Consider the following 13,790-nt stretch of genomic DNA (forward strand, 5'->3'; position numbering starts at 1 on the left):
TGGGCCTTGGGAGCTCAGTGCAGTGCTCCAATGTGGGTCTCTGTCCCTATCTCAATCCATCGCCAGATAAAGGTTTTATGATGATATGCAAGATATTCATCAGTGTGGCTATGGGATATGGCCAGTTCAGGTACCCTCTCCTCTGCTGCCCAAGGACCTAGCTGGGGAAATCCCCTTGGACACCTGGGAATCCGTCTAGAGCCAAGTCTCTTGCCAACCCTAAAATGGCTCCCTTAGTTAAGATATCTTCTTCCCTGCTCCCATATCCACCCTTCCTCCATCTCTACCATCCCTTTCCCCCAAGCTCTCCCCAATTCTCCCCTTCTCCCTTCTCTCTCCCCATCTTCCCTTCACCCCAATGCACCCCCACCCCTGTGCTCCCAACTTGCCCGGAGATCTTGTCTACTTCCCATATCCAGGAGGATAAATATATGGTTTTCTTTGGGTTCACCTTATTTAGCTTCCCGAATTATAGGCTCAATGTCCTTTGTTTATGGTTAGAATCCATTTATGAGTGAGTACATACCATATTCCTCTATTTGGGTTTGGGTTATCTCAGTAAAGTGTTTCTATTTCCATCCATTTGCATGCAAAATTCAAGATGTCATTGTTTTTTACCGCTGAGTAGAACTTGCTGAGTAGAACTCTAAAGTATATATGTGCCACACCTTCTTTATCCATTCTTCTATTGAGGGGCACTTAGGTTGTTTCCAGGTTCTGGCTATTACAAGTAGTGCTGCTATGAACATAGTTGAACAAATGCTTTTGTAGTATGATTGGGCATCTTTTGGGTATACTCCTAAGAGTGGAATTGCTGGGTCATGAGGTAGGTTGACTCCCAGTTTTCCTGAGAAACCGCCACAACTGATTTCCAAAGTGGTTGCACAAGTTTGCATTCCCACCAACAATGGATGAGTGTTCCCCTTACTCCACAACCTCTCCAGCATAGGCTATCGTTGCTTTTGATTTTAGTCCTTCTGACAGGTGTAAGATAGTATCTCAAAGTTGTTTTAATTCGCATTTCCCTGATCGCTAAGGAGGTTGAGCATGACCTTAAGTATCTTTTGGCCATTTGAACTTCTGCTGAGAATTCTCTGTTCAGTTCAGTTCCCCATTTTTTTTAGTGGGTTAGTTAGAGTTTTAATGTCTATTTTCTTGAGTTCTTTATATATTTTGGAGATCAGACCTTTGTCTGATGCGGGGTTGGTGAAGATCTTTTCTTATTCAGTAGGTTGCCTATTTGTCTTAATGGCAGTGTCCTTTGCTTTACAGAAGCTTCTCAGTTTCAGGAGGTCCCATTTATTCATTGTCACTCTTATTGTCTGTGCTACTGGGGTTATACGTAGGAAGTCGTCTCCTGTGCCCATGTGTTGCAGACTACTTCTCAGTTTCTCTTCTGTCAGGTTCAGTGTGGTCAGATTTATATTGAGGTCTTTAATCCATTTGGACTTGAGTTTTGTGCATGGTGATAGATAAGGATCTATTTTCATTCTTCTACAGGTTGATATCCAGTTGTGCAAGCACCATTTGTTAAAGATGCTTTCTTTCTTCCATTGTATAATTTTAGCTCCTTTGTCGAAAATCAGGTGTTCATAGTTCATAGGTTTGTGGGTTAATATCCGGGTCTTCTATTTGATTCCATTGGTCAACATCTCTGTTTTTATGCCAATGCCAATCTGTTTTCATTACTGTCGCTCTGTAATAGAGTTTGAAGTCAGGAATGGTAGTGCCTCCAGAAGTACTTTTATTGTATAGGATTGTTTTGGCTATCCTGTGTTTTTTGTTTTTCCATATAAAGTTGATTATTGTTCTCTCAAGATCTGTGAAGAATTTTGTTGGGATTTTGATGGGGATTGCATTGAATCTATAGATTGCTTTTGGTAGAATTGCCATTTTTACTATGTTGATCCTCCCAATCCAAGAGCAAGGGAGATACTTCCATTTTCTGGTATCCTCTTCAATTTCTTTCTTCAAAGACTTAAAGTTCTTGTGAAATAGATCTTTCACTGCCTTGGTTAGAGTTACCCCAAGATACTTTATGCTATTTGTGGCTATTGTGAAAGGTGATGCTTCTCTGATTTCCCTCTCTGCTTCTTTGTTCTTTGTGTATATGAGGGCAGCTGATTTTTTGGAGTTGATCTTGTATCCTGCCCCATTACTAAAGGTGTTTATCAGCTGTAGGAGTTCTTTGGTAGAGTTTTTGGGGTCGCTTATGTACACTATCATATCATCTGCAAATAATGAAAGTTTGACTTCTTCCTTTCCAATTCGAATCTTTTTGATCTCCTTATGTTGTCTTATTGCTATTGCTAGAACTTCAAGCACTATATTGAAGAGATATGGAGAGAGTGGACAGCCTCGTCTTGTTCCTGATTTTAGTGGAATGGCTTTGAGTTTCTCTCCATTTAATTTGATGTTAGCTGTTGGCTTGCTGTATATTGCTTTTATTATATTTAGGTATGAACCTTGTATCCGTAATCTCTCCAAGACCTTTATCATAAAGGGGTGTTGAATTTTGTCAAATGCTTTTTCAGCATCTAATGAGATGATCATATGGTTTTTTTCTTTCAGTTTATTTATATGATGGATTACATTGATAGATTTTCGTATGTTCAACCAGCCCTGCATCTCTGGGATGAAGCCTACTTGATCATAATGGATAATTTTTCTAATGTGTTCTTGGATTCGGTTTGCCAGTGTTTTATTGAGAATTTTTGTGTCGATGTTCATGAGTGAGATTGGTCTGTAACTCTCTTGGTTGAGTCTTTGTGTGGTTTTGGTATCAGGGTAACTGTAGCTTCATAAAAGGAGTTTGGCAATGACTCTTCTATTTCTATTTTGTGAAACACATTAAGGAGTATAGGTATTAGCTGTTAGAACTTCTACATTGAAACCATGTGGTCCTGGGCTTTTTTGGTAGGGAGGTTTTTGATGACAGCTTCTAATTCCTTGTGACGTACAGGTCTATTTAAATTGTTCACTGGTCTTGATTTAATTTTGGTATATGGTACTTATCTAAAACAATGTCCATTTCTTTTACATTTTCCAATTTTGTGGCATACAGGCTTTTGTAGTAAGATCTAATGATTCTCTGAATTTCCTCTGTGTCTGTGGTTATGTCCCCCATTTCTGATCTTGTTAATTTGCCTGTTCTTTCTCTGCTGTTTGATTAGTTTGGATAGGGGGTTGTTAATCTTGTCGATTTTTTTTTTTTCTCTCCAAGAACTAGCTTTTGTTTCATTGATTCTTTGGATTATTTTCTGTGTTTCTATTTCGTTGATTTCAGCCCTCAGTTTGATTATTTCCAGTCTTCTACTCCTCCTGGGTGAGTCTGCTTCTTTTTTTTCTAGAGCTTTCAGGTGTGCTGTTAAGTCTCTAATGTGTGCTTTCTCTGTTTTCTTTATGTGGGCACCTAGTGCTCTGAATGTTCCTCTTAGCACTGCTTTTATAGTGTCCCATAGGTTTGGGTATGTTGTGTTTTTATTTTTATTGAATTCAATGAATACTTTAATTTCTTTCTTTATTTCTTCCTTGACCCAGGGATGGTTGAGTAGTTGACTGTTCAGTTTCCATGAGTTTGTAGGCTTTCTGGGGGTAGAATTGTTGAATTCTAACTTTATTTTATGGTGATCTGATAGTATACAGGTGGTAACTATAATTTCTTTGTATCTATGGATGTTTGCTTCATTACCAATTATGTGATCAATTTTTTAAAAAAAATATTTATTTATTTATTTATTTATTTATTTATTTATTTATTTATTATGTGTACAATATTCTGTCAGTTTGTGTGCCTGCAGGCCAGAAGAGGGCACCAGACCTCATTACAGATGGTTGTGAGCCACCATGTGGTTGCCAGGAATTGAACTCAGGACCTTTGGAAGAGCAGGCAGTGCTCTTAACCGCTGAGCCATCTCTCCAGCCCCCTATGTGATCAATTTTTGAGAAGGTTCCATGAGATGCTGAAAGGAAGGCATATTCTTTTCTGTTTGGTTGGAATGTTCCATAGATGTCTGTTAAGTCCATTTGGTTCATTATTTCTGTTAGTTCTCTTATTTCTCTGTTAAGTTTCTGTCTGGTTTTCCTGTCCATTGGTGAGAGAGGAGTGTTGAAATCTCGTACTATTAGAGTGTGGGGTTTGATGTATGCTTTGAGTTCTAGTAATGTTTCTTTTACATATGTGGGTGCTTTTATATTAGGGGCATAGATATTCAGGATTGAGACTTCCTCCTGATGAATTGTTCCTGTTATGAGTATAAAGTGTCCTCCATCTCTTCTGATTGATTTTAGTTTGAAATCAATTTTGTTACATATTAATGTAGCCACACCTGCTTGTTTCTTTGGTCCATTTGATTTGAAAACCTTTTCCCAACTCTAGTGTCTGTCTTTGAGTTTGAGGGGTGTTTCTTGTAAACAGCAGAATGTTGGATCCTGTTTTCGTATCCATTCTCTTAACCTGTGCCTTTTTATAGGTGAATTGAGTCCATTTATATTAAGTGATATTAATGACCAGTGGTTGTTAACTGCGGTTATTTTTTCTGGTGGTGGTGTTTGTATATATTGTTTAAATCTGTTTTTGTCCTGGAATATCTTGTTTTCTCCATCGATGGTGAATGCAAGCTTTGCTGGGTATAGTAGTCTGGGCTTGCATCCATGTTCCCCTAGTGTCTGTAGCACATCTATCCAAGACCTTCTGGCTTTCATGGTTTCCATTGCGAAGTCAGGTGCATTTCTGGTAAGTTTCCCTTTATATGTTACTTGACCTTTTTTCCTTGCAGCTCTTATTTCTGTATGTTTTGTGTTTTGATTATTATATGGCGAAGGGATGCTTTTTTTTAAAAAAATCTAGTCTATTTGGGTTTTGTATGCTTCTTGTACCTTGATAGGAGTATCCTTCTTTAGGTTGGGAAAGTTTTCTTCTATGATTTTGTTGATTATATTTTCTGGGCCTTTGAAAGCTGTAATTCTTCTCCTTCTATCTTCATTATTCTTAGGTTTGGTCTTTTCATGGTGTCCCAGATTTCCTGGATGTTTTGTGTTAAGAATTTGTTGGATTTGTTATTTTCTTTAATCAATGAGTTTATTTCCTCTATAGTATCCTCGGTGTCTGAGATTCTTTCTTCTATCTCTTGTATTCTGTTGGTTATACTTGTCTCTGTAGTTCCTGTTCGTTTACCCAGATTTTCCATATCCAGCCTTCCTTCAGTTTTTGTTTTCTTCATTACATCCATTTCATTTTTCAAGTCTTGAACTGATTCCATTACCTGTTTGATTGCTTTTTCTTGGTTTTCTTGGACATCTTTGAGAGATTTATTCATTTCTTCTACCTTTTTGTTTGTCTTCTACATTTTTTTTTTCCTGTACTGGCAACTGTATACCTTTTTTCTTTTCTTCTACATTTTTTTTTTAAAGCAGTTTTTCACATCCTGTTTAAGGTCCTCTATTATTTTCATAATGTTATGTTTAAAGTCATTTCCTTCTACTTCTTCTGGAATAGGGTGTTCTAGTCTTCTTACGTGATCCCTGGATTCTGGTGTTGTCATGTTGCCTTTCAGGTTGTTGGAGGAATTCTTGCATTGACGCCTGCTCTTCAGATGCAGCCAGGAGAGTCTTGGTGTCTTGGTCCAATCTATGCTGTGACTGACTCTGGGTGGATCTCCTCAGTGCAGGAGCAGGAACTGTTCCTATCTGGATTGATCTTCTCCGCATAGGAACAGGGACTCCCCTCTGGGTGGAAAGCCTCAGTGCAGGAGCAGGAGCTGTTCCAGGGCCAAGGATCTTGCAGACAATAAGGCAGGCTTGGGGGAGGCCTGGTCGTGTGAAACAGAGAAGCCCCTGCAGCAGGAGCTGGCGGGGCCCTGTGCTCCCTTTGCCGACCATGTACCCCCACACCTTCCCCCGGGATGGCACACACTTACCAGTCTGGATTGATCTTCTCCACACAGGAACAGGGACCGACTCCCAAAAGTTATCTGACCTCCACACATGCACCAAGGATGCATGAGCTCCATGACCCCCCCACACACACACACCACAGAGATAAATAAAACATTTTAAGAAGAAATATTTTTATGTGACAAGAGAATAATTATTACTAAATTGACTTAATTAGTGAGATTTAAGTCAATGAGAATATACTATCTTATGAAGCAATGTGGAAGAGGTTGGGGAGATGGCTTAGCAGATATCGACACTTGCCACATAATCCTGAGGAACTGAGTTCAATTCTTGGAATCTGTGTAAAATACCAGAAGTGGTGGTGCCCAACTATAATCTCCCTATGGAGCAAATGGGAGAACCAGCTGGAAGCTGGCAGCTGGCAGCCTAGCTAGCCTGGAATACACAGTACAGCAGAAACAGCAAGAGAGACGACCCTGCTGTGTGTTTCTGCAAGGTTGAAGGACAGGGCCAACTCCTGAAAGTTCTCCAGATACGTGCTGTGCCACACGCACAGGCAGGCAAAATGCACATGCATACTCACAGACTTCACATTTGTGCATGCACATGTGCCTGTATCCAAACATAATGTACACAAGCATATGCAAATATGAGGATTGTTTGCAGCCCTAATGGCGGGTGGACCCAGCTGATTGAAGGCAGGCAGAGACAGGTACTTCTGGCTAAGGCTCTGAGTCTCACTGAGGTCCTTCCTCCATATCTTCTTAGCACCATCTCTTCTGTAGTTATAACCCGCATGTGTTTGCTATCCCAGGAGATGGTGACGTTCAGGGATGTGGCTGTGGTCTTCAGCGAGGAGGAGCTGGGGCTGCTGGACGCTGCCCAGAGGAAGTTGTACCGTGATGTGATGCTGGAGACCTTCAGGATGCTACTCTCAGTGGGTGAGGATGGGGTCTGGGTTTCCCGGATGAGTGACTGGGACCAGCTGCTGGGAGCCTGGGAACTGCTGGAGTTGTTTTCTGGGCTTGGTTGTCTAACTGGAAGCACAGGTCTCTCGTGGTTCCGTCCATCTGTCCTTTGAGCCGTATATGGGAGTCCTGCTTGGTTTTATTAATGACACAAGCTGGAGTCATCTGGGAAGAGGAGCCTCACTTGAGAAAATGCTTCCACCATGATGGCCTGTGGGCAAGTCTGTGTGGGAATTTCTTGATTGATTATTGCTATGATTATGGCCCAGCCCACTGTGGGTGGTGCTTGCTCTGCCAGGTGCCTCTGAGCTGTGTAAAGAGCAAGCCAGTAAATAGCACCCTCCATGGCCTCTGCTCCAGCTCCTGTCTCCAGCTCCTGCCATGAGTCCGGCCTTGACTTCCCACCATGAAGAGCTACAAGCTATAAGACGAAATAAAACCTTTCCTCCCCCAGTACCTTTGTCATAGTGTGTACAGGAAGCAGAGTAGGACAGTGGGGACAGTGGGCCCTTCGCATTGGTTTACATAAAACCATTTACGATGTGCTTCTGGCTAGTTTTGTTTTATAGGCTGTGTGGTAGTACCTATTTATTAGTCCATTTCACTGGACTAATATAAATATAATATATATACATATATTATATTATATTCTGTGTGTGTGTGTACGTACGTGTGTTTACGTGCATGCTCATGCATCATATTGAGGACAGAGAGGGCTTCACATTTCCTAGAACTGGAGTTAGAGGTGGTTGTGAGGTGCTGTGCAGGTGCTGGGAACCAATCTAGTGCTTTTAACCTCTGAGCCATCTTTCCAGCTTGAGAGTTCTTTTCTTCCCTTCCTTTCTCCCTTCTTTCCTTCCTCCCTTTGTTTTTTATTTCTTTGACTCAGTGTCTCATATAATCCAGGCCAGACTGTTCTCAAACTTACTATATAGCTAAGGGTGGCCTTGAAACTGCTCTGCCTGCCTCTACTTCCTACTCTTTATCCACTAAAACAAAGTAGACGTCATCAAACTTTCGCTTTTTTTCTTTTCCACATAGCACACCAGCCGTTCACACCGGGATTGATAGCCCAGCTGCAGAATGAAGAGGAGCTTTGCATGGTGGAGGCCCAAGGAGGTGAGATCTCAGGTGGGAAAGATGCTGCTGGACCAGTGGGCGGGAGTGCTTTCCCTAACAGGGGCAGGGCATAGCGTTTCTCTCCTTAACTCTCCACTGGTCCCCACTTCACAAATAGTGTAATGGCTTTTAAAGTGCTTAGAGCAGGGCCGCTGAGATGGCTCCTTAGTAAGGATGCTTGCCCCAGGCACAGTTCCATTCCTAGAACCTTTGTGTTGTCAAGAGTGGAGTAAACTGACTCTCTCACGACGTTCCCTGACCTCCACAGTCATACCATGAGTGGAGCACCTGTGTGTGTGTGCACATGCACCCAGAAAGAGAGGCCAGACTCACACTCACGTTCATGCTCATAAAGACGAAAGTCATTTTTCCACATTGGGAATATCCGCTTTTGTTTTTTCTACTGCTCGTTATAAAGCACAATGATGTGCTTATAGTTCACTACAACTTTTGAATGCCGCCACTATTGATACCCAGATTTTGCTAGGAAAACCCAGATCATTTTGTTGTGTTTGTTGCTTTTTGTTTGTTTTGTTGTTGTTTTTTTCTTTCTTTTTTTTTTTGGAGACAGGGTTTTTCTCTATGTAGCTCTGGCTGTCCTGGAACTCACTCTGTAAAGCAGGCTGGCTTTGAACTCACAGAGATCTGCCTATCTCTACCTCCTGAGTGCTGGGATTAAAGGTTGCTCTACTACTGCCCTGAAGAAAACTCAGATCTTAGGCACCCTGAGAGCCTTGGTTTTGTGTCTCCTGTGTGTGTCAGGTGATTTGTCAGTCTCCCCAGAAGCAGTGTGGCCTGTCTGTCTCCTGGTTTGAGCCATGTGTTACACACCAGCGTCTCTCAGTAAGGTGTTCACTTGTGTGTTTGTCTGGATTCTCATCTTATAGGAAGCCAGTGTGGACGTGCTGTGGAGAATGATGAAGACATGGAGTTAAGCTCCCTTTGTCCCAGAGAGCTCGCCTCCTGTGAGACCTGGCCACAGGGTGCAGGCTTGTTACCCAGGGATCAGGATTCCATGAAAAGATGTCTAAAGAGCAACACTGAGTCTCAGAACCAGGGAGATTCCTCCTTCCTGGTGTGCGCAGGGAGGCTGCTTCAGATTTCTGAGGATGGGAACTATGTGTTGCCTCCTGCAGATGATGACTCTGCCTCTATGAGGAGTCAAGAGTTTCCTTCCCTGAGAGCCCAGCAGTCTTGGCGGGAATCACATCTCAGTGGGTCGTGTAATTACCAATGGAAAGGTCAGCAAATGCCCATGAGAAATCATTTCCGTGGATGTCACAGCGTCAGTTGGTTCTCATACCACAGTGACAATGAGGGGTTACACAGAAAGGGGCAAAGCTATAGTTTCCATGACCTCAGAGAAGAGACCATGAAGGTATCGTCACTCAAGCAGGACTTGATTAAATTAGGGCCGGTGCCCTGCCCATGTAGTGAGTATAGAAAAGCCTGTGGCCATGGTGACGGCAATGAGCCCGGCTCTCACACACATCAGCAGTTCAACTCAAGAGGGAAGCCCTGTCCATGCAGTCCACATGGAGAGGGCTGTCAGGACAGGTCAGCTCTTCACATCCATCGGAGTGTGGAAACAGGAGATGAAGGTACGGCTGAGAGTTCTCTTCTGTGGTCCCCTCTGAGAGTGTGTGCAGAGCAAATGCTCTGCCAGGGCAGTGAGAACGCCCACCATGCCTCCCCTCTCAGCACTTGTGGATGTGCCCACCCGGGCGACACCTCCCAGAAGAGCGGCATCCCTGAGAAAGCTTTGCCTTGTTTACACTGTAATAGTAATTTTAGGGTCCACACTAGGGAAGAGTCCAACAAGTATGAGGAGAATGGGAATGTTTCTAGTCAGAGTTTATATCTTCAAGCTAGTCAGGAAATCCACGCTGAAGAGAAACTATATCCAGGTGTGGAGTGTAGAAAAGATTTCACACATTGCTCAAATTTTAACACTGAGCACAGAGTTCACGTGGAAGAGACTATGTATAACTCTGAGTGTGGTGACCACTTCAGTCTGCCCCCAAATTTCCAGGACTTTTCAGCAGTGTACCCCAGGGAACAACCACATAAACATGCATGCAGTACAAACTTCAATCAAAAATTGTGTATTCCAAGCCATCAACAACTTGACGTCATTGAGAAACCTACTTATAAAGAGGGTGGGAATGGCTCTAACTGGAGTTCCAGCCCCCAAGAGCAGCAGAAACCTAAGCCACACAAATGCGACACCTGTGGGAAATGCTTCAGTGACAGATGGGTTCTTACCATTCACCAGAGAGTCCACACAGGAGAGAAACCATATCAATGTAAGGAGTGTGGGAAGTGCTTCAGCCAGAGTGCCTACCTACACTCCCACCGGAGAGTTCACACTGGAGAGAAACCGTACAAGTGTGAGGAATGTGGGAAGGCCTTCAGTCGGAGTTTCTACCTGCAAGGCCACCAGAGAAGTCATACTGGGGAGAAACCATACAAGTGTGAGGAGTGTGGGAAGAGCTTCAGTCGAAATTCCTACCTACAAGACCACCAGAAACTTCACACTGGAGAGAAACCATACAAGTGTGAGCAGTGTGGGAAGGGCTTCAATCGAAGTTCAAACCTTCAAAGTCACCGGAGAATTCATACTGGAGAGAAACCTTACAAGTGTGAGGAGTGTGGGAAGGGCTTCAGATGGAACTGTAATCTTCAAATTCATCAGCGGGTTCACACAGGAGAAAAACCCTATAAATGTGGAAAATGTGGCAAAGGCTTCAGATGGAACTGTAATCTTCAAATTCATGAGCGGGTTCACACAGGAGAAAAACCCTATAAATGTGGAAAATGTGGCAAAGGCTTTAGTATCGCCTCAAGTCTCCTGGTCCACGAGAGAGTCCACATGGGAGAGAAGCCTTACCAGTGTCTCGAGTGTGGGAAGGCGTACAATAGGTGTTACAATCTCCAGATACATCAGAGAATCCACACTGGGGAGAAGCCATTTAAATGTGAGGTGTGTGGGAAAGGTTTCACCCAGAAGTCAAATCTTCAATCTCATCAGCTTGTCCATACGGGAAGGAAACACTACAAGTGTGACACATGTGGTAAGGGATTCAGTAGGAATTCAGGTCTTCTGATGCATCAAAAAGTCCATAGCAGTGATAGTTTCTATAGGAGGGAAGAGTATAGAAATGGTTCCCATCCTTCTGAGAACCTGTGCAGAGATGAAGGCCTGTCAAATACTGTTCTGTTTTGTTAATGAAAAGTAGTGTTTGTACCCAACATGAATGCCAGTGGTTGTTGGGAAGCAACTCAGAAAAGAGATCCATCAAGTGTTTGCCAACATCTCAACAAGCTCTTGTAGAGGATCAAGAACTTCTCATGAATGTAAGCAGGAATTAGCAAAAGTTTGATTATAGGTGAAAGTTTCATTTCTCAGAGCCAATTGGTCCCAAATATCTGGGCCCAGAATCTGCTTCCTAAATTACCATGCAGAAACTTATTACTTAGAAATCTCGATTAATAACTCAGGCTTATTATTAACTATCTCTTCAAGTTTACGTTAACTGATATTCCTTAATTATGCATTGGCATGTCGTGGTCCCTGTTCTCAATACGGCACATCTTGCTCTCTCTTGTGTTTGACTGGGGAGTCTCCTGAACCTGCCCTTCCTTATCATGCCTTATCATGCCTTATCATCCTTAGGTTGGGTGGCGCACCTATACTTTCTGCCTGGTTACTGGCCAGTCAGCCTTTCATTAAACCAATTTGTATGACAAATCTTTACAGTGTATAAGAGTATTGTTTCACAGCATTTCTCTCTTTTGTTCAATTAAAAAGTAAGGTTTGGTGATACAAAATTGACTTTATTATTTATTCAGTTAGAAGAAATAATCAAATACAAATCATCCCTTATATAACACATCAGATCCCATGTGGGTCTGCTTGGCCCTCTAGATAGTGATGAAATTGATTAACTTGATTGAAATGTGCTAGAAGCCTCATAGTTCATAAAAAAACAACATGTCAGTAGCAAGAGTTGAAAAAAGATTTTTCCATCACTTGGCAGCAATACAAAGAAAGTATAAGGCAATGCCCTATTTGTTCTTTATACAGCCAAACTCCAGTACCTGTAGGAAGTAACCCAAAGGGTACTCAATGAAATGAACATTGGTTGATGGATGTGTTGTTTCATTTTGCAGAATTTGGAAAGTTAAAATGTGTCCACCATAAGGTACATATTCAGGATTACAGTGGGCTACTGCTTCGAGTTCTGAAAAGGATGATTCTATAGTCACAGCTTTGCTAGAAGTTATGGCCCTTATGTTTTTGTACTCTGGATGTACCCAATGAATTATGGTCCTTTAACCTCTTTGACATCTGCTGCCTGTTACATTTAAAATGTCCAAGTTTTCTGTAGTGAACCATGACCATGCCTAGCCACAACCTTTTAACTCTCTAAAAGGAAGATGGGGCTCCAAAACTATTCTACTTGGATTGTGGTAATGATACCAAGCTGACAGTCACCATCCAAAGATTGACTTTGGATTTGGATTACAAATGGCTCAGGACAGTTTCAACATTGCTAGCTGAGATAACCCAGTCTCAGAGACTACCCTAGCTAGGACCTGAGATAAGCCCTACACGTTCCCATCATGTAGAGACTGAACCACAAATGAGTCAGCTACCTCTTCCAAGACTTGGTAAATATTCCAATTTTTTTCAGGGTTCCCTAAAAATGCAGTCACTCCCAGACAGCAGGAACTAATTTTAAGAACACAAAACCTACATTCCCAAGTAGTGGGGCAGACAGTTTTTGGTCAGTGGGCAATGGATATTTGCCATTGTTTAAGGGATTTGGTTACAAGTTGTTATTAGTAATGGTCAGGAAAAAAAAAAAAAAAACCAAAGGAGGTTAGATTTCAGGGTTTTTGTTCCAAAAATAAAACAGGAGGATATAGAAATATGAGGATAAAGGGTACATTATTGAACCTACTCTGAAAGAAGGTGATATAGCTGTAATAGGATAATAGAGATAATTGAATCTACTTTTAAACCAAAAAAGCAAATACTAGTCATAAGCATTTTACATTGTACTGGATTTTTGTATATTGATAACAAATTTGAGATTATTTTTGTTTGAACATACTATTTATACATATCACTCTGATTTAAGATATTGTACCTATATAGTTCATTTAACAATGTAATACAAAATTCTAGTCCTTGAAAGTTATTATTACAAACTATGACAAAGTAATGCAGGTAAATAGTCACCTATTACAGTGGAACTTGTAGTCATCTCAGGTTGTTTTCAAGATCAACCAGTTATATTTTAGATAGGTGGTCTTCAAACACTTTAGAGATCTGCAGAATATGGTGTTTACGATGTTTTAATAACATAGGTTCTTTTTTTAATGACAATGAGAAATATCTATTCCTGGTAGCACCAATGTCCTTCAGAAAAGATGAGCATTGAGGATACTCCATATGGAGTTTTCTTTCTTTGTGGTAAAAGTTAGCCCCTGGTGAAGAAACTGCCCTTGCATCAACTGCTGACAGTTATGTCCTAATTGGACAAGTAGGATACAGAAGAAAGCAACTGGTCAACTTTGTGAAGACAAAGTAGAACAGCCCTTCAGAATTATCCTGCTCCACAGAAAAGTATGTCAGATATGCTAGGCTTATAGGCCAAAGATAAAACAAGCAAATGCTCCAATGTTATAGAGGAGCCTTGTGTGACTGTCCAGGCAGCCTGCTTTTTCTGTCATTTCTCACAGGTTTTAGAAGTTGCTTGCTTGCACTTCCTATTTACTCAGGTAATATTTCTTTTG

The 13,790-nt window shown here is 41.7% G+C and overlaps 1 protein-coding gene across 4 annotated transcripts in view; it reads left to right on the forward strand.

Annotated features, from left to right (window-relative positions):
• LOC119820556 (zinc finger protein 112-like) overlaps positions 1-11,569 on the forward strand; it is a 45,588-nt gene extending 34,019 nt beyond the window's left edge. For 2 of the 4 annotated variants that reach the window (XM_038339017.1, XM_038339016.1), the window contains exon 5: positions 8,873-11,569. In XM_038339017.1, the coding sequence (XP_038194945.1) occupies positions 8,873-11,214 (2,342 nt within the window). In that variant the 3' untranslated portion in view covers positions 11,215-11,569. Of the gene's footprint in view, positions 1-6,712; positions 6,840-7,907; positions 7,998-8,872 lie in introns of all 4 variants that reach the window. The other 2 variants (XM_038339014.1, XM_038339015.1) reach the window with 2 other exon arrangements.
• The last annotated feature ends 2,221 nt before the right edge of the window (positions 11,570-13,790 follow it).

The sequence above is a fragment of the Arvicola amphibius genome, chromosome 8, assembly GCF_903992535.2.
Source record: "Arvicola amphibius chromosome 8, mArvAmp1.2, whole genome shotgun sequence".
Taxonomy (NCBI): domain Eukaryota; kingdom Metazoa; phylum Chordata; class Mammalia; order Rodentia; family Cricetidae; genus Arvicola; species Arvicola amphibius.